A 21,759-nucleotide genomic window follows, 5' to 3' on the forward strand; every position below is an offset into this window, starting at 1 on the left:
TTCATAAATTTAATTAACATGAACGTAGACAGAAAGTCTATGCTTTAAGTTGTTATTTATTCAAATAAATCTTGATCCCGTTGGCTACTTCATTTTTCTCCGCGCTGTAAATTAATGCGAAAATCGGCATTTTATACATTTGATTAACAGTGAACGTGCATCGCATTTTTCTGAACAAAAAAAATAATAATACGAATTGTATTTCTTTAGCCATTTGCCGTATTTTCATTTGAATGAATTACTAAGAAACCGGTAGACCATTAACAAGCATGGATCATTTTGAGTGAGAACTTGAATATTTAATTGAATGAAATTAAACATCATATAAGAAATTTCATTTGAATTTATCACACGCACAATATTACAGACCTAATGATCAGCAATTTGAATACAAATGGAATGCAATTTACTCAAAAATAACATCAATTTATGCACATTTCTAAAGATCATAGGAAATAAGTATTAATTGAAATTGAACCAGTTTGATTAAACATGATACACTCATTGTATTTTATTATAATGAAGTAATACCAATTGTTATGTATGCTTGCTGTCTTTCACCTGCGATGCGATCAAAATATAAATCAAATCTAAACATCGTTTGGTATAATAGCCAGCTTATCTCTTTCTGTAGAAATCTATCGTCATTTATGATCTCAATTTGATGGAAAAAACCGTACAAATGCAGAACAAATTTTTTAGCGAAAATTACACATGAAAAATAAGAATGAGAAAAACAAAAACATAAACACCGACAACAGTCTCGTTCAACATGTCAAACTATATACCATTACTTATGGCTTTTGATATTTTATAGCGGCGATTAGCACAGTCCAACCAGACCAGAATATTATTGACATCAAAATCAAAGCTACACGAGAGCAACCGAATGATGCGAATAAATGAGAAGGAGAGAAAGAAAAATGTCATATATACAAAATAATGTTCGGACGTCCTTGAATTACTATAAAAGTGATATGTCTTTCAGAATTTGAATTCAGTCTCGTTCAACAGTTATTCTTGACTTCATCGATTCAATCTTAGTGCTGATTTTGGTTTTATTTCAGAAGAATCAATTTGCCATTGGAATTATTTTCTGTGTCAATGTTCAGTTGTGAAGTTTAATCGAAGTTTTTTTTTATAAACGGTAAAGATTTAATATTGATTCTTACTATATTAAACGAAAAATATTGAAATGCAAGAACTAAATAAATAAATTATAAAGGTAACATATTTTTTAATGATTAAAGATATGGAAGTCAAACTGTTTGTCCAAACAACTTGAGGCTGTTGAGATTTGTTTAAAAATTTGTCTTTTATTCATAAAAAATACGAAAAAATCAATCTACTTTCTATTTCTTTAGTAATTGCATTACTTCCGCTTGAATTTACGTAGCAAAATTCTGGAAATTTATTTTGTGGGGAATTTATCATATTTTAAATTCAATTATGAACACACTTATAATGTTATATTCCGGTTTCTGGAGTAAAATAACAAAAACGTCATGTTAAACAAAAGTGAAGATAATCTGCTAATTAATTCCAAAACCAAGTGAATCGTGCTAAATTCACATATTGAATTTCGATGCGACCTCCAGACTATTTTTTTACCTTATTTGCTGAGCAAATTTTGCTCCGAAGTTTTTTTTTCTCTATTTTCAAATAACTGCACTTTTGTTAAGAATCGGCTTTAAAGTTAATATTCTTTAATGGTCTGATTATTAGGTTGTGAATTTTAATTGAACGGTACTGAAAACGCATTTATATAGTTTTAGGCAAAAAAGACACATTTATTTGCTCATTTACCTGTTTATTGTCTATTTTATAGAAGAATCAGTAGAAGAATTATTCAAAAGCAGCCGAATTAAATTAAGAAAATGTTGTCTAATTTTTTGTACGTGACACTGGGATTAGGCCTATTTACCTTGTGCATAGCAGAACGTCCGATACGTAAGTTTTTGATATACTTTAATAAATTTCAAGAAGAATAATATCTAATTTAATACAATTTCGGAATTTCTTTTTTATTGGAAAATTCAGTATAAAAGATGTTTGAAACTTGCTAAATACGATTTTTCTTTAGCTCATCTTTACTTTATCTATGTGTTACTCACTCTTTAGTTCTTATGAACGTTTGACTTTTGAGCCTACAATGATTTTTGGATAGGATATGATTTTTGGATCATGCGGCTACGTACGCACGTTTGGATCCGGATCTTGCGGAGATCTTACGAATCTATCCAAAAATCATTGTATGCTTTTGAACGAGATATCCCCGGTTCAAAAAGTATCAAATCTTCCGATTTATTATGATATAAAAATCTATTTTTATTCCGACAAATAAGAAACATATGTAAACTTAATATTATTAATATTTTGTTTCAACTTTGGATTTTTTGTATAAAAAGTAAACAGAAAAAAAACTACTTTATCCTGCAAGCAAAGTGCAAACGCCGCCGTCATAATATTTATAATTCGTTTTGTTTGGAACTTTGGTTTCATTTTCGTTTCAATTCACACCATCCAAAAAACACGAAATAAATTATCAACATTTGAACGTAAAATATTTACAAATATGAAGCGCCAAAGTGACTTTCAAGTCACACCGATGACACAAAAAACAATTTAAGAATTCGTGTCGCTTGAAATAAAGTAAATGACTAATTTGGATAAATGTTTTTAAAAAAAAACAGCTAAAAATATCGGTAAATTGATAAATATTCGTCTGTTTGAAACATATTTTAATTTATGAACCATTAGTGCTATTTTCAATATTTATTCGTTATTTATCAACGGTTCTTCTTCTAAAGGAAACTGGAAAGGGGTAAATGACGTCAGAAGTAAATAAAAGTGAAATTGGGTATTTATGGTAACATCCGTTAAAATATCGTTTGAACTTTCAAGAGGGTCCGGTTTTTGAAAAGAATTTAGTTATTTTTATTCAAACGTAATAAAAATGATATCAGGTTTGTTAAATGCCTAAGCCTTTCAACAGTCATTAAGTGTGTAAAAGCATCTTCAGAAGCTTTTTTACACGTACTGTGAAGTTGAATGTCAAGTTTCATTCATAGGGAAATGGTTCGATATTAAATTTAAAAATATCACCGACCTTAAAACAATACGCAAATGATATCTATGCGGTTAATACATCTGTTCGTATTTTGGTTGTGATGATAAACAAGACCCACGTCAACCAGGCTGTTGTTAATTTATTATTTCCGATGTTTTCTGAGCAAATCTTATCAATGGAGAGGAAAGATTTCAACAGATGTTTTCTGTGTAAATTGCGGTGACTTTTATAGAATGCAATGAAAACAAAACAAAAAAAGAACTTGGTGACGCAATTTAGACTAGTTTACGCAGATAAAAAGTTCTGAGTTCAAAATCATTACAACAAAAATGTTGCCACCTGTTGAACTCACTTGACACACAAAATCATTTTTTTTCTATTCAAAAGAAAAAATCAAACGCCTAACGGCAATGTGTGACAAAGCAGTGTCCAGTCAATATAGAGACATATATCGAAATTCAATGCACCGGTTTTGATATTGGTACTTTTCATTCAGTACCATTTTTTTGCGAATAATTAGCGACTTGATGCAAGAAAGAAAACCAATTGCATTCTTTATCAAGGTCATTTTGTCATTTTTACTTGTTTCGGCACACACGCACTCAATAATTTATGTAAAAACGTCTAAGTTCAATTGTTTTGTCGCTTCGCCGCCGTTAAATGATGAATGCACGCAATATATGTCTAGTAATTACACAAATAGAAAAACGTTTTAAACGTTAGATTGTCTCATAAAATGAATCGCGTAAATAGCTAGTTCGATATTTTTTTGTAAATTGCTCGCAAAAAATTATCGTAAATTCAATCGATCGCCTAATATTTTAATTAATATTTATATTGGAATCAACATCGAATGTACAATGTACACATCAAAGCTCTTGACAAATATCGAATCTAAACGACTGGAATTGCAAAGGAAAAGAAGCATTTTATAATTGCTTTTTTTTAAAACAATCAGGTTTTGTCTCCGTTCTTCAAAATAATAATTTTAAACACATTGAATAAACATCTCATTTCCAAATTATACTTTTTTTTTTAATTCATATAATTTTTCTGATTTATATAGCGGATTTTTTGCATATTTGTCATGAGAGCGATCCAAATATAAATGGTTGTATAGCTAGTAGTATTGAGAGCCTCCGACCTTCACTTGTGAATGGGATACCAAGCTTGGATATTCCGAGTATAGAACCAATGGATGTTGGAAACTTATTAGTAGCAGAAAGTACGCGGTCCAATGGTTTACACATCTCCGCTAAAAATATTCGGGCTTTTGGCGCCTCAAATTTCAAAATCAGAGGCTTGGAGTAAGATTTACGTTTTTTAAGTCATTGCTCATTCAAAAAAAAAATTCTTTTTATTTTCAGAGTTAAAGAATATGGGAAGACGTACAATGTTGAAGTATTCTTCCCAAAACTTGAGGTTGACGGTACTTACGATGTAAGTGGCCAAATTTTGCTCCTTCCGATACGCGGTTCGGGTCCATTTGTTGGAAATTTTAGTAAGTTATTTTTAATGAATTGCAATTTCAATAGAAAAATGTCTAAAAAAAGGAATTATTTTCGAAATGTAGCTGATTGTACTGGAAGTGTGCGCCTGCAATTTGCACGCAAAGAAAACAGCGATTTAGTTCAAATCAATAAGTTTCTCATTAAAATCAAAGTGGGCAAAGGAAAATTGAAACTTTTCAACTTGTTTAATGGTAAAATATATACAAAATTATTACACATTTATTGTGAAAAATATATTTAAAAAAAATTATTTCTACATTTTTAGGTGACAAAGCACTTGGTGAGACTTCATTTTTCGTTAATCTATTTCCTTTTTAGGAATTTTGCCCTCGAGTATTAATTTTCCATAATAATTTTTTCGATACAGGTGATGCCGTAAATGGAGCCATAAATGAAAACTTTGATGCTGTTAGCAAAGATATCATTCCATTAGTTGAAAAATCACTTCAACGCCTATTGAAAAGTATATCTACAAAAATCCTCTCCAATTTCACATATAACCAAATTTTCCCAAAATAAGAAAAATACTGAGTATATTTTGTAATGATCTTTATTTTTTGGTATTTTTTTTTTGTCACATCAAATCGATTTATGCAAATATAATAAATCTGCTGGAGAAAATACTTTGGAAAATAATCGCAGTTCTAAAACACACTTTTACTTATCTCAAATTAGGAAATAGATTATCAAATATAAAACCAAGCGATAATGTTGACCTGAAATAAACAAAAACATAAAAGCATGTTGTTAAAAAAAATTCCTCGTCAGTGATTCACGAATCGCTCGTAAAACGTGACATTTTGAGCGTTCATCTCAGTGGCATACGTTGATTTAATCATGTTCATTCATTCCAGGTGGAAAAATAATTGCGCTCTATTATGTTGTTTTTACTTGAGCAAATATTTAAATTACCTTATCAGAATATTTGCACATAGTCATTGTTGGTATATAAAAAAAATCAAAGAGCACAAGGTAAACAACAATAATGCGACAAAAACCGATTCGATCTAGAAAAATGAAAAATATTTGGCAAACCAACCAACAATCTTTAATTTACAACAGATTTTCATTTATGACAAGCATAAATACTACATCTTTCATTTTTTTTTATATCAATTTTGATAAGCTTATTATGACTTTCATTATGATTTCAAATGTATTTGTTGCCGACAATTGAAATCTAATCGTAATCCTTTCAAAAGAAAAGCTGCAATTACACTCGCGAGCGCCATTAAAACGCTGATTATCACAAATGTCATACATTTTTAGATGAAAATAAAAAAAGACTTTGATTAAAGTTTACTGCAATGGAATCATATCATCTTTCAAGAAAAAAGAGAAGGAGAGCTTGTGAAGATAATTCAGATAAATCATATTCTCATGCTTATCGAAATTGGTGAAAAAAAAATTGAGTGATGGTTGCACGTGGCTGTGGAAAAAGTCATTTCAACAACAGCTGATATCTTTTTGCGTCGCGTGAACATCTACTATTTGTTTAATCAATAATAAATGAGGAAATATCTGTCGGTGAGCGGCAATTAATGTGCGATTGACATAAAAGACGATGCTATAAACTTATGACGTCTGTCAAAATGGATAATTACGGTAGTTATAGACAATTGCCGAAAAATTGAGAATTTTTACATCATTCTTGGATCATAGTAAAAACAATAATAATCCGCAATGTCGTAAAAAATTAGCACACTTATCTTCTCTGGCACATAAATCAGTTATGAGGATATGAGTTTATCTAATATAATGGTAGGTTGGGTAAAAAAAAGTGCGCTGAATCTAAACACAGCAATTAAGCCTTAACCAATTTCAAATGAAAACAGTGGAATATTCCATCCAAATGTTATTATTTGAAACGTCAAGAAATTTTATGGTTCAATTGTTTCATTTAAGTACGATTTAAACCGATTTAAACATTTAAAACCCTAAATAACTTTTTGACAAATGGAGCAAAGCGTAATAAAGTGATCATTAAGGAACTCAATTAAGACTCTTAATTTAAGAGACGAAATCTATTTGCTTTCCGTTCGATATAGCGACGAACCTGGATGAAATTCATAATATAACGAAGGTACATAAGAGTCACATGACTTTTTTTTATGTCTTCTAATGACAAAATGAATAATTGAAAAATTGCAAGAAAAACGTAAACCAGTATCTGGCGCCATAACAACGAACTCATTCTGGCGCCCGCAAATCTGGTAAAACGGCATCCAGTAAAAAAGGACTGAATAAATAATCAACAAAGTAGATGATAAACAAATGTGAAGCCGTCGAAAAAAGTGCGTAGCAAAACGTACACGTGTAGAGTTACGTAAATGAAATACGATGGGAATGTTCCAGTGAAATGTGCAATGCGTATATTTTGAATAACAACATTTGCCTTGAGACAGTCTACTGACGAACACGAGGGTATTTTAGCCCCCGAATTGAGCTCTTCGCCATGACAATTAAATAAAAGAAAAAAAGCTTCATAGAACGGTATTACATTTTCTTATATGGTTTAATTAAGACTGAATTGTGCTGATCGAGACTCATCAAAGCCATATGTGCATAGACAACATCTGGTGACAATCGAGTGCAACACACTCATTCATTTTTCTGATAATTATCAGACTTTGTTTGTTCTTATACTGTTTGCATTTAATCATTCATATTATGAATGAGACACATGCATTATTTGACCTGACTTATCTAGATTAAATTAATCAGAATTTTTCAATTCATTTTATCGTTCGTGTCGTCATAAATACCATAAAACAGATATGAAATAAATATATATAACCATGTCGATAATTTGCAAAAGAAAGACGTCATTAAGTTCATTATATCATCTCACAAATGCTATTGATTTTTATTGAGAAAGGTACCGAAATGTGTATCCAGCTCAAGGAAAATTCCCCCGAACAACTCAACTCATTTAAAGCTAACAATTCGATCAATTTACATTTGAAATTTGGTTTCTTACAAATTGCGTGAGTCAAACTAAACGAATATTGCGAATAGAGTTGAGAGAGTAAATGTAAATAAAGGTATTTCGTTTATCTGTTATCATCGGTTAGTAGAAATTTTGTTGAGACCAATTTTCGCGTGAAATAAGTTCTCAATTTGGTCTTAAGCCAAAAAAAATATACAATTTTGTTGGTTGCATTCGTTTTTACTGCGATTTACAAAAGGCCATCAAATCAACGTCACTAAAAATTGTATTTTTTTTTTTAAATGAAGGAAACGAATCATTTTTTATTTAAATTCACATATTATTCAATTGTTTACAACACATTTGAGTTTATTCGCCTTTCGCTAGTAGCGACCAACCACGGAAACTGGTTATATGATTGCAAAGCGGTTAAATGATTCGGTCATTGGATCAATTTACTTGAAATCGATTCAAATGATCAACTTTATATTCCAAAAACCGATCATTCCATGTAAGATCTGCATACAAATTCTGACATTTTTACCAATTCCCGGAAATTGAATGAAAATTCTATAAATTTCACGCATTTTTGCTTGTCAAAGAAAAGTTATGCAATTTTATTTTACTGATCACAATACAATTGCCGCATGCTATACGTGAAAAGCGAAAATCCAGTTTGGAATTCTGTGCGTAACTTTTCCGTGAATCATGCAGAAGGTCATTGAGTTACCTTTGTTGGAATGTTTAAACATTCGAGTATATGGTTCCGATTTATTTTAAAGTCAGTACAACAACTTAGAACTGAGTCTGAAACAGGCCGGCACATCTCGTTATTTTATTTTATCACTACAACTCTTAATGTTTTACCGTAAATAAGAGCGAAAGAGAGAGAAAAATACGATAAGATAATATGAGAAAAAAGAAATCAGTAATCGGGAAACGAATTTTAAAAAACACGTTCCACAAATCCCATACAAAAAAATGTGTACAATGTACACACACTCACTAATTTGCATATGGAAATCGATATTCGCACAATGTATATGTCGTTCACGTTCATTACGGTGACATCTTTTTGGTTGGTTTTACATTTTTTTCTGGTGATTTTTATTTTGTTGGCAACATATTCGATCGACAGTGTAAAAAACAAATAATCATATAGCATAACAACGACGCGTAACGTGGCGACAACTATATTTCTGTATTTGTTGTAAATTTTCATAGTAATGCTGATGAGGATCTCTGATTTTGTACATGATAAAAACCAGAATTGATATAGGGATTGAAGAATTTTGAAAAAGTCATTCTTGCTGGTCGATTTCGTTAGTCCAGACAAAGTAAAGTGGTAAAACAACTGGCACTTGGTACATGAACTAAAAAAAATCGCATTTGTAAATCTATACGTACATTCACAATATACAATATAGTCTTATAATGTAAGAGGATACGACACTGTTTTTAGAATATAAATGGTCGTTTACATGTCCCGAACATACACTCGTGTATGATTCAAATTTATTTTCGTGCCATGCAAAAACTCTCAAAATGCTTATATGCTATTTTTATAGAAAAATTATCAACAAATATGCTGCAAATGTTGATCGAAAACACATATCTCATTACATAATCATAACTAAACACAAAATTTGAAATAAATAATTTTCGGAGAAGAGAAGCAAAGAACGAGAGCAAATAATTTAGGTAAACATAAACAAGTGTTCAAATTAATAACACTACAATTGACAATGACAATGGTTTGACGTACTTACAGTCTCTTATGATAGTGATCATTGCGTAGTATTAAATTTATCTATGGCAACAAACTTATGATAGTGAAATGATTTCACTGCAATCTGCCTACTTCACAGTTTTATGATAGTCAAAAAATACTACACGCGTTTGTATAAACAGATATAAACGGCTAAAGCAACAACATCAACTAAAACGAATTTCCCGATTTTTTTTTCTTCAATACAGCAGAATGCTCACTCGCATGACTGTTTCTCTGCCGATTTAAAATGCGGCTGTGGAAATCTTTTCTGAAAAAACATGCAAAGGAAAAATTGTATATCAATGCCGTACATTTCCTATAATATAGCCAGCTGACGTCGTTGTCGTTCATTTTAAAAACACGTGATATTGCCAGGCCAACGAATTGACAGTGAAAAAAAAATGAATGTGATGCTGGCATAGGTCCCAAAATGTTTTATAGTCGCGCAGTATTTTCTTATAGACAAGATATTTTTGATCAGGATCTGCTGTTTCTGTTTTGAATTGATTTAAGCATGTCTAAGTTATTTCCTATACTTCGTCGTTACTCTATCTCTTTAACATTATAGACCTTGGATTTTTCATTTTTTTTTTTCATTTGATTTCGAATGAATCGATGAATCTGACCATACTGACATGAAAAGCGCCACGGCATTTAGATACGATATAAATCAAGTTAAAATCGATAAGAAAAAGCAACCACTTTAAAAACATATGTTAGACGTCATATTCTCGATATTCTTGTCATTCTATGAAGAAAAAAATCCGCATGTGGCAATGAATACGGCCGTTTTTATATAGTATAGTAACTATAGTTCCATGTATTGTCACACGTTTAAACAGAAACATTTTCTCTAATTAAAATAAGAGTAAAATTAACTTCTTTCTCACCTGTTTTCATTATATATGTATCACTTTAACTGACTATTTACTCAACACAGCAGCTATTGGTGATGATACATGAGACCAAACACGAGTGGTTACTTACAGAGCAAAGCTTAGAGCTAAGCGCAGACAAACACCGAACAATTTATGACACTTTACTTTAGATACAATTTAGAAGAGTTGATCGATGTATTAAATTCATTGTTTGTCATTGTCGTCGTCGTCGTTATTGTCGTTTTCATCACCCCGACAGTCATATTTCCACACGTACGTCTGATAAGCTGAATCATGCGCGCGCATCATTTTTTATTGTGTGTGCGTGAGCGCACGTCTGTTTTGCTAAAAAAAAATTACATTTAATTTTGCCTATAAAAACCGGTGCTCGCTTTGCGCTTATTATCACAACGAGAAGTAAATTCGTAACGACACATTTTGTCTTGACAGATCCGTTTGTTGCTCTTCACGACAAAGCCGAAATTCAATTTCAATTCAGTACTCGCAACGAGCACCCGTAGCTTTTCTGTGTGTGGATTGAAACGATAAAAAGAACTCGCGTCCACCGTCAAAGAAAGAAAAGAAAAATAAAATATTTCAATAAGTTAAATAATACAGCAAAGGAATTCATTATTAAGAAGAAAAAACTTCAAAAAAGAAGAAGAGGAGGAGGAAAAATACACAAAAAACGCCGTTGTTGTTCGGAGAGTCTCCTTTTAGAATCGAACCTTATTTTTTTTTTAAATTAATATTCAGTGTTTATCTGGCGTTCAAGTCATACAGAGGTGGCAGTCGCATCGCGTGCTGTTGATGTGAATACAATTTTTTTTCCCCGAAAAAGATCTGAACTTTTAATTTGAACCGTTTTTATTGAAACATTGCCAAAACGTTGTCCACAACGAAGTACAATAATCCAATTAAATCCAAAAAATCATCCAATACGCACAAACAAAGAGAAATTCATAGCATTCGATTAATTGCGTTGCCAATCGTTAAGAAAAAGAAAAAGTGTAAAAAGAAATATTTCTGTAAATTTCGTGTGCCACAATTAAGTGAACTGAATCGTGTGACCGAGTGAAATTGACATTAAATTTTTAAATTTAACTAAAAACGATTTTATGATTTGATATCATGGATCTGAATACAATTTGCGATTATTTGATTTTCTTTGGTTTTTTGGTCGGTTCAACACTGTTTCCGTTATGGGGCAGTTTGATTCGTAAGAAGAAGCAAAACGATCAATCAGACACAAAAGCAAATTATGTATTTGCAACAGGACAGGTTGGAATTTTCGCAATGATGCTGTCGATTGCTCGAGGAACTTTGGGAGTTCGGGCATTTTTAGGTAAGTCAAATTGAATTATATCATTAGGCAAAGAAAATAAACTTTCGCGTTAATTAAATGAACGTATTTGTTTTAAACTAAGCAATATATCACGTTTGAGAATGAAAAACCATCCAAGCTTAATAAGTACTAAATGAACACTGTGGCATGTGATTTGTAGTCATCGTTTTTTCGTCAACGATTTATGCATTATCATGTAATTATTACTGAACGAACCATTTGCATTTAATTGCACCCAAACCAGTCTAGTCCGTTTGAATTAATATGTAGTTTTTTGCTTTACTTTGTTAATATGTATACCATTTAAATTATTTGAATTTATTATAAGTCCGTGATCTTAACCGAATTTTCCGTAAGTGTTTACTTTATCGTTAAATAGATTGGACTTGTCGGAGTCATTTATAATAGATTAATTTGTTGTTTCTATTTTTTTTTATTTGTTTGACGTTGTACTATTTAATTACTGTCGATTAACATCAGTACTTCACGGCAATGAATAAAGTGCTTCCCCAGGCAATGTAACTTTTGTTTAATAAATTATATGACAATAGGTATCGAGTGTGCTCAGAGGTCTTAACGGATAAAAAAAATCTATATCCGAACGATTTCTTATCACAATCGAATTCAATCAGAAGATCTAACAAAGATTCAATTACAATATCGGATCATTTGGTCCCGGTTCAATGCGTGAATACCTCTATTCTGAAGTTGATTCAAAATGATGAAATTAATTACACAGCAAACTTGATGTGCAACCGATAACGTCGATAATATAGTTATCTTAATTTATAAATAGATTCATCTGATATTTACTCTGTGATATTAAGTGTTTTTCGAGAAATGAAATCAAATCACGTTTTAATGATAATAATGACTGTATATCAACGATTTGAACTACTACTTAAACTATTGACTCACTAACAATGAGCCATAGCCAGCAATTTTTGTCCTAATCAGAATCAAATTTTCAACAAAAAAAATATGTCATTGGTCTATATTTCTCTCTTCCGTAGAAGTATTGGTCATGGTCAGTTATAAATTGTAATATAGAAAATAAAATTACTTAAATAACGTGGAGTCTATGAACGAAAACAAATTCGTCTAAACAACTTTGTTGTTACGGCAGACAGATAACAAATTATTTACTTCAAATTTAAGCTTTTTTTTTTGTGATTTAATGTCAGATAATTCATGTCAATTGTTTCAAGGAAATTTTCCATATTGAAGTGGTTCACTCTTGCAGAGTTTTTCAGACTTTCGTTCATCGTCGATGAATTTGAGAAAATTGCTGTTTATATGCAGAATAGCATCAAATGACGACGATACCGCCACAAATGAATGTTTATAAATAAAATGTGAACGATCGTGAAATGCACTTTGCTCAACTCATGTGGACTCAATAATTACGATTCATCGTTGCGATATGCTATAGTTGTTTTGTTGTTTGGCAAATGTTTGCCCACTGCGTCAAATAAAAAGCACACACACGAACAAATAGATAATGAACGAAATAATTTTGACAAAGCAAACACAATTTATAAAAGCAATTTCTGCTAATCGTGTGCCAAAGTACGGGCGATCGTTTGTTTTCGTATCCTTAAAATAGAAGCACGCGTTTCACTAAGAAGCTCAAGTACTTTTTCCATCGATAATGTTTTTTTTTCTTCATCTATCTACTTATTTTGCAAAAGATAATTAAGTTTGTGTAGTAATTGAAACTTGAAAGTAACCGTGAAACGATTAAAATCACGCTTTTGAAATCATATTTATCATATGAAACATGTGACTTGAAAAACAATTGAACAACAATCGATCGAGCACACTAAAATCTTATCGATGAAAGAAACCGTGACAAATAAAAAAAATCTACAGTATAAGTCTTGTATTGATAAGCGTTGATACCTGACCAGAACATTTACCTCGAAGTAAAAATATATATAATCAATAGCCCATTACGCAAATCAAAAACCAATTTAGCTTTTGTTTACATTTATCGTTTCTCGTTCAATCTGCTTTATGTTTTGCTTTGTTTGCTCTTTTGTGCTAATTTTTCATACCGGTCACGAGCTCATTTTTTCAGAGTTTACAAATTTAATTGAAAGATGGTAATACTTTATCTGGGGGTTATACAAATTCATTTTATTGTTCTTAGTCATGAAAATGATAACTTTACTGAATTTGGTTTTACCCCACTTTAACCATACGATTTACTAGGTAATTTGAAATCATTTAGATCGCGTTCAAATGATTTTGATAGCATAATTTCGGTCATATCTCCCAAGCGGTAAAAAAAACTCATTAATTTTGTTTGACTTTTTTAAACATGGAATTATCGTCCAACTTTCCACTCGAGAACCTTTTATTATTTAGTCAATTGATGTGTTTTGTAGATTTTATAAAAAAAAAATTGAATCACTTTTCATCGTCTGAGAACGAAATTGAAGAGGATCGTTTTTATCATCGGTTTAATTTCACCTTCAATTCGTTGCTTGAACTGATGTTTATTCCTCTGATTATTCTGGACTTTTCTTATAGTGGAAATACAAACAAAACAAACCAGAAATTTATTTAAATTTTTTTTGAAACAAATACAAGCAATATGATGACTTCACATCAAGTGCCCTTTCATTATACTTAAAGCGACAATAATATTCGTCATAAATATGCATAAATGATGCGTAAGAAAAGTGCGTAGTTGGTATTTTTAGCTGTTGAAATCACCAGTTCCCGGAATTGTTTAACTGTAATTTCGATTGAAACAAATATTTTTGTCAATTTGAGAGTTTAAATTTAATGCCTTTTATTCTCTTTCTTACGTGATCGCATTTCAAGAATATGGTACGAACAATCATATTCTTCCAAAACAGCTTTTCGCCAATTTCAAATAAAACAATACAACAATAATTGGCAGAGATGTGTTTGAACATTTTTTATTGTGAGCGCGAAAAAAAAACGCACACACTCACATTTGGTCATGTGCGTCGCTTCACATCATGGTTCAATGCGATACATACAATAATGACTGTACATTCAAAAGCAACTCCTCATTTTCTTTTCAATTATAATTTATTTCAATAGTATTTAAGCTCAATGGTACCAGTCAAAGTAAATAATAAAAACAAAATCTAGATCACTATATAAAACAATGCTTTTCTGCGAATGAAAAATAGTGTGCTTTTAAGCAGAAAAAAGGTTAATGTTTACTCACATTGAATACGCGGAAATTAGTGAATAAATTATTTAATATATGGTCATAAGTATTATTGATATAATGATTTGTATCTTATCGTTTTCAGGCTACCCCAGTGAATTATTTTACCGTGGTGTTGGCATGTGGGAAACAATTTACGGGTTGGCGTCTGCCTATCCCATTGTATGCTTTGTTTTTGTTCCAATTTACCTCAACCTCGGCATCACGAGCGTTTATCAATATCTTGACTATCGGTGAGTACAAAATAAAACGTATTATAATGATTAATTCACGCCACACACAAAAAATACAGACATTATTATATTCTATGACAAACAAATAGCGTCTGCATGAATTAAAATTTGGCAATTGTTTTGTAAAATATTGTTGTTTTCTTACGGTTTGTTTGCAGATTCAAAAGTAAATTGGTTCGTCGCTTGGCATCGGGTACATTTATTGCACGTAATGTATTTATCATGGGAATCACAATGTACACACCTTGTGTAGCTCTCAATACAGTTGCTGGAATTCCATACTGGGCATCATATTTGCTAATGACAGCTTTGGGCATCCTATTCACAATTTTCGGCAATCTTAAAAGTGCCATCACGGCTGATGTTATTCAAGGGTTCGTGAATTTTCCTTGTTTTTTGTATTTTTTTTTTCTCTTTTGGATGCCATTTAATTTATCTCTTTCCAACGAACAGAATCACAATGATTATTGTGTCATTTGGGGTAATTGCACAGGGTGCATATGATGCTGGTGGTGTGAAAAAAGCCGTTACAATCAATCGCGAACATGGTCGTTTAGACTTTTTCACATTCAGCGGTGACATTACAACTAGAATCGACACGTTGTCCGCTTGGTTGGGACAATTGTTCATTTCGTTAAGTGTGCTCGGTTGCCAACAAAATAATGTACAGCGTTATATGTCGATGAAATCACAAAAAGACGTCACACGGTAAGAATTTATTTCGCATTTTCTTGTTTCAATTACAAACAAGTCGTCGTATGATCATTTTGTTTATGTAATTGAATTGTTTTGAAAAAAATCTCTATATATTTTTAGCACACTTATGGCAAATGTACCTTTCGTCACTTTCTTGTTTTCATTATCGTGGCTTGTCGGTATGGGCATCTATGCAACTTACTTCAATTGCGATCCATACAAAGCTGGATTAATCGAGAAAACCGATGAAATTTTGCCATTCTTCATTTTGGAGCGTCTAACCTATATTCCTGGCTTCTTGGGCTTGTTTATGGCCACATTATTCAACGGTTCATTGTGGTATGCACATAGAAAATCTGAATGCATTGCATTTTTCTCTTTACAAAAATGTTTTTATTTTAATTTTCAGCATTTATGTATCAACGCTTAACTCAGTGGCAACTGTTACCTGGGAGGATTTCATTTCACACATGCCAGTCTTCCGGAAATTTGCTGATTTCAAACAATTGTGCGCGATTAAAGCACTTGGTGTAACATACGCCATTATTTGCATGGGATTGGCCTATGTTGTATCCATGTTTTCGGGAGTCATTGAGATTTCCATGTTTGTAAATGCAGCCACATCTGGTACGTTGATCGGTGTATTCATATTGGCTATGTTGATTCCATTTGCAAATGGAAAAGGTGCATCGGTCGGAATGATCGCATCACATACCACAATTATTGCATTGTCAATTGCCTCTTACTTGGGTGATAACATGATGAAAACGGAATTCTTACCAACATCCATCGAAGTATGCGTTGAATAATAGAATTTTTTTGTGCATCAAAACATGATTGAAATTAAACGAATTGACTATTTTCAGGGTTGTAATAAAACTGCCAATCACACATCTTTATTTGCTGGGGATATGAGTGAATATGAACGTATGAGCCGCCTTAATTTGACTTTCTATGAAGCTCCATTGGCTGAAGATATTGTTGTTGAAAGGTAATTGTTTCGATACAGTTTTTCCTTTTCAATTTTGATTGTAACTAAATCATTTTCTTTTAAATAGATCATTCGTGGAATCGTTCCTCAAAATGAGCTATATGTACTACAGCGTGTTCGGTAGCATTGTCACCGTTGTTGTTGGTTGTATAGTCAGTTTGTTCACAACTTCACATTTATATGATTCAACGCTTGTACATCCCGTGGTTTCACGATTTGTAAAACCAAAAACCGAATTGCCGGTTATCAACGAAAAACAACCACATCGAATAATCAATTCAATTTCGGCTCCGGAAAAATTATGCGAAAAACTCTAAACGCCATCAATTACTTAATGGAGTGGAAGAAATGGAAGACCCAAGACGGACTGAAATTTGAAAAGCGTCAGGGGCTTTATGACTGCTACTTCAATATCTATGTATATCTCTATCGGCCTGTACTTCGGATAACAAACACCATCATTCAACGCCGCATTGGAATTCACATTTTAAAATTGTCAATTACAATGCAGTATTAATTCCTATTAGTAAATTATGTACAAACACTCAGTGGCCAAATTTCAATTTGAATGAATTTCGGTTTCGAACGTTTCATAGTGTTTAGTATATTGTTACGAATGTGTATTACATTTACCAAATATTGTTTTCATTGAAATTGCAATGTTCAATGGCAATTTAGTCAGATGCACTTAAATCAGGTAGTTCAACATGCATCAAAAACAAACTATTACTTAAATTAGCATTATTATCAAATCAATTAGACTAGATCATTTTTAAATTTTATTCGTTATTTATATACAGATTTAAGACTCTTGTTTAGCGAGTAACGTGAACTGTGTTATGTTGTTATGAGATATGCTTATTTTTATACAGGCTATTCGATAAGTCAGTTCGTAAGAAGTGTTTAAGTTGTGAGAGTTTTAATATTAGAAACTTAATAAGAATAAAAAAAAATGATAATTATACAAATAACCCCAACATTTATTTCATTTAAATACTTGAATGTGTTGACACTGTTGTCAACGGACGTGACCGAACATTGTGACGAAAATTCAAACATTGTGAATGGTCACTTATACCATAGTGAGCTTTGGATTCAAGCTTAAAATCATTTGACCATTCACAGTGAACTTCACTGAGTGAAGTGGCTAGCTTACAATCGATTTCATTTTGTACGACGATAAAAATTGCATAAAATATTCGTGGAACAATTATTTGATTTTTTTTGACAATCCCTGTAATTATACAATTAATTAGAAAACTAAACGGAACTCATTTCTCATCATAAAAATGCTCTTCAATTAAGATAGTGTTTTTAAATGGAATTTAATATGCAAACAGAATTGATTAATAATTTAGTATTTTTTCATTAATTTGGTCCATTCAAATTGGTAAATGTAAACATCATTCTGTTATGTTCTGAGTTCGTGATAGTCAACGTAGCGGAAAACGAACGTCTTAGATTAAAGTCATTCGTTTTCATCCGAAAGATCTACTGTTGCTACATCTTCATAAGTACAGATATTTAACATCGATAAGCTCCGCATATAATCGATAGATTTTTAACACCATTGAAGTTTTAATATACGCTGAAAAAGAGATGATCTTTGTATATATTTGTATATCTAGCATCGGAAAAAAATCGTAGGCGTCTCCACACATGAATATTGTAAGAGAAAAATGATGTTTTTCATTACATTACCGGCAATTATGAAATTAATTAACAAAACATCATATTTTTTCTTCGATAATAAAATTAGATAGAGTATGCGACCAGAATTCAGAGCGTTCGATTGATTAATAACTCCAAATGAGCAAAAAAATATTCAGTACTTCATGCTGGTTTTTTTCCCATTAAATTGAATTATTTTCTTTGTTAAATGTAAAAATCGATGTGTTGCGGTTGAAATTCAAATCAAATGATGTTCGATACAGGTACTTCAATATTGTTTTCATCCAATGAACCGTGTAAAATGTTGTCCATCATTTGTTGCACGTGTGTTCATTTTACCTTGGGCGCAGTTTGACCAAAAAGAAAGTCTTTTATATGTATGGATGTTGTCGCTGTTGGCATATGTGTAAAAGATACTACGTGCAATTCAATTTTATACAATAGCCATAAAGTTTCATTGATTCGTCTGCACGTCTGGCTGAGGTGTGCTCATAAAAATGAACATTTTTAAAGCACAATTTCATTTGATTCGATTTAGATTGGATCGGAAAGGAAGTGCAAGTATTATGTTCATAGCAGAAATGATTAAAGTGATGTGATCGAAAGCGTTATGAACAATTAAAGTGTGTGTGTTTTTTTTCAACAAATTATATAATGTGTTAATGCATTCAAAGCGGTGTTTTTTAGCCTAAGGTGGTAATTGATGATTTTGAATTAAATTGGATTTGATTCGAGTGGTGAGACTTGTACTTATTTAACCGCAACGGTTTGTTGTTAATATAGGCAAGTAGTAAAAAAACACCAATTCGAATTCAAATTGAATTTGGAACAATACACGATAACCGATTTTCTTTGAACGCAATTGAACACGTTTTAAAGTAGAAAATATAATTACTATAACAGTTTTTTCTCGCTCACTTCAAAATTGCTTATGTGATGCCATCAATTTGTTCGGAAATTTTCTGTTTATTCAGTCATCTCTCCTTGCTCTTGAGAAATTTACTTCCAGTTTTTTTTTTGCTTTTTGCAAGCGTATGTACATTGTACAATTTATTGCTTTCTCTGCGTATTATTATATTGTTTTCATTCTCTGCTTTTGCATTCATTCTTCCTTTTCTTCTTTTTTTGAATTTATTCCATTGTGGTCGATTCCTACTATTTGCGTAACCACGACACGTTTTTTCTCTTCGCTCAGTTGTTTTGTTTTTTAAAGTGTGAAGGAAAAAAGACTTTAACAACAATAACAAATTCAGCGGCAACATAATCACAACAAGAATTATTCAATATCATTTCACATCGACATATATGCTTACCGTTCAAGTTCATTGAAAAATGTATGTACTACAGACATGATATGCATCATAATTTTATTGAATTTTCTTGATAAATCGGCCACCTTCAACCCGAATCAAAGCCACCGTTTTGGTGCATATGCAAAAGCAATTCAAGGGTAAAATATGTCTTCAAGAAGTGAAAAATGATTCCGTCAACATTTATTCAATTGAAAATACACAATGATACAAAATTAATTAGGCTAGATCATTTTTAAATTTTATTCGTTATTTATATACAGATTTAAGACTCTTATTTAGCGAGTAACGTGCACTGTATTATATTTTTAACTTATTTACTGAGACAAGATATAAGAGAAAACCGAACATTGTTTTTTGGGCACGAAATTTATCTCTTTTATAGCTAATTGATATGAAGTTATTCTTGCAAAATATTGTTTAAACCGTACTTTTTGTCCAATTGATTTGCTATACCGTATAAGATGCGTTCAATTGATTCTGCTAGTGCCGGTCGAATTTCTGCCGTGATCTCACGCCAATTGTTATTCAAAAAGCCATTCATCATTTCACCTATTTCTGGTTCGCCATTAAATAAGTTATCCAATTTTACGGAAGCGCTGCCAATATTGAATTCCACTTTAATATCACCAATTTTCTCACTGTTTTCATGTGCACGGTCAACATCTGAGCTGTCTTTCTTTTTTATTGTTATGGTCGCATCGACATCGCCTGCGAAAATAACAATTATTCACGAAAAAAAAATTAAAACTTGGAAACTTCTTGATCAATTTTAATTGTTGTGGTCAGATGCTACTTACTGAAATTTCCGGTTGCCAAGCCATTCCCAACCAACGGCATGAGAAGTACTTTGCCTTGTATAATGTAATTCGATGTCATTTGAAGATGCGGAAACCATAAATCGGCACGAAAACGTTTCGACACGGGATCAACATTAATATCGCGCAATGTGAAATTTGACAAACCATGAATAATGACATCGTTGTATTGTGATTCAACTCTAATGGCGCCCGCATTTTGTATGATTCGAATTTCGGGAACTTTTAACGGCTCACATTTTGGAATCAATAGCTCGGGAATACCTTTAGCTAAGTTTGGGCGAACCGATTCGATGGCATTTTTCAAGCACTCATTTAACTTGGGATCATTTTTCTGGCACTGTTTCAGAATTTGCGCTGTAATTATTCACAATTAAATGATTTTTCTTTCGGCTGTTAAACACAAAACTGATTTAATGCAATTGAAATTAACTTACGAATATTTTGGCCTTTTGGTATGGATGATGAAACCGCAGCCAATTCACGATAATTTATGAAGAAGCTCAATAGAGCAAAAAATCTAATTAAAAAATGCATTTTCACGAGCTTCAATTCAATCGACAACCAAATGGTAACTGAATGTGAAATTTTGAACACCTCATTATCATATTAATGGTGTCACAATACGAAAATTGTTGAATTGTAATTTATGATTCTGTTGTTTTTATGTTTGAACATTTTTTTTGCGGTGTAATAGGAAGCAGTTTGTTTTCCGTCTTTTTGAACTGTTTTGATAACAAATGAATTTGTGAACGTGAACATTTTCAAATAGCTTTAATGCAAATTGAGAAAAGTGTTTAGTTCACATTTCAGTCGTTTGCGAAATGCAATGTCAAAAAATGTCGATCATTTGCTGCATGCAAATTCTGGAAAAATGGCACGTATCTTCCGACAATAATGATATATTCTCAGTTTTAAGTACAATTTGTGTTCTACGAAGCATAAATTTAAGTGTTGAACTTATCACCTGGACGAATGAAGTAAATGTCATTGAAATATCGGAAGAAGTTCAACGACACATGCTGCAAATTGCAATGGATTTTTTTTAGTCGTAATAATTATCAATTAATTTAATAGCTTGACTGAATGAAATGCATTGACGCTACTCGATTGAGTTGTTAATATTATGATGTGTCTGTTGAAAAAACCTACATTGATCGCATTTGCGTTCACAAAAATTATGACATTTTTTATGTATAGATTTCGTGTTCATTCGATCTAAAACTCAATCTAATAATGTTTCGGACAAAAAAATCATCGGTTTCAAATGACAGCGCTGTTTGATTCTGTTCAAAGTTCTTTTATTAATTGCTCTTTGAAATACC

General features: G+C 31.7%; 3 protein-coding genes across 3 annotated transcripts; 2 read left to right on the forward strand and 1 right to left on the reverse strand.

Moving 5' to 3' along the window:
- The first annotated feature begins 1,013 nt into the window (after positions 1-1,013).
- On the forward strand, positions 1,014-5,222 carry LOC116348914 (protein takeout-like). Its single transcript, XM_031780121.1, has 7 exons — positions 1,014-1,147; positions 1,829-1,950; positions 4,137-4,377; positions 4,438-4,571; positions 4,644-4,772; positions 4,847-4,861; positions 4,949-5,222. Exons 2-7 carry the CDS (start codon positions 1,878-1,880, stop codon positions 5,098-5,100), a joined length of 744 nt encoding a protein of 247 aa, XP_031635981.1. The 5' UTR covers positions 1,014-1,147; positions 1,829-1,877; the 3' UTR covers positions 5,101-5,222.
- Positions 5,223-10,550: 5,328 nt separating this feature from the next.
- On the forward strand, positions 10,551-17,606 carry LOC116348909 (sodium-coupled monocarboxylate transporter 1). Its single transcript, XM_031780116.1, has 8 exons — positions 10,551-11,504; positions 14,801-14,948; positions 15,107-15,322; positions 15,402-15,656; positions 15,765-15,983; positions 16,054-16,438; positions 16,511-16,635; positions 16,703-17,606. The coding sequence occupies exons 1-8, from the start codon at positions 11,291-11,293 to the stop codon at positions 16,950-16,952; spliced, it is 1,812 nt and encodes a 603-aa protein (XP_031635976.1). The 5' UTR covers positions 10,551-11,290; the 3' UTR covers positions 16,953-17,606.
- Positions 17,607-19,825: 2,219 nt separating this feature from the next.
- On the reverse strand, positions 19,826-21,024 carry LOC116348913 (protein takeout-like). The gene is made up of 3 exons (XM_031780119.1): positions 20,872-21,024; positions 20,417-20,791; positions 19,826-20,327 (listed from the first exon to the last, which is right to left on the reverse strand). Exons 1-3 carry the CDS (start codon positions 20,969-20,971, stop codon positions 20,017-20,019), a joined length of 786 nt encoding a protein of 261 aa, XP_031635979.1. The 5' UTR covers positions 20,972-21,024; the 3' UTR covers positions 19,826-20,016.
- Between the last annotated feature and the right edge of the window lie 735 nt (positions 21,025-21,759).

This window comes from Contarinia nasturtii, unplaced genomic scaffold (genome assembly GCF_009176525.2).
Source record: "Contarinia nasturtii isolate CC-2019 unplaced genomic scaffold, AAFC_CNas_1.1 Cnas_scaffold_2678, whole genome shotgun sequence".
In the NCBI taxonomy this organism is placed as follows: domain Eukaryota; kingdom Metazoa; phylum Arthropoda; class Insecta; order Diptera; family Cecidomyiidae; genus Contarinia; species Contarinia nasturtii.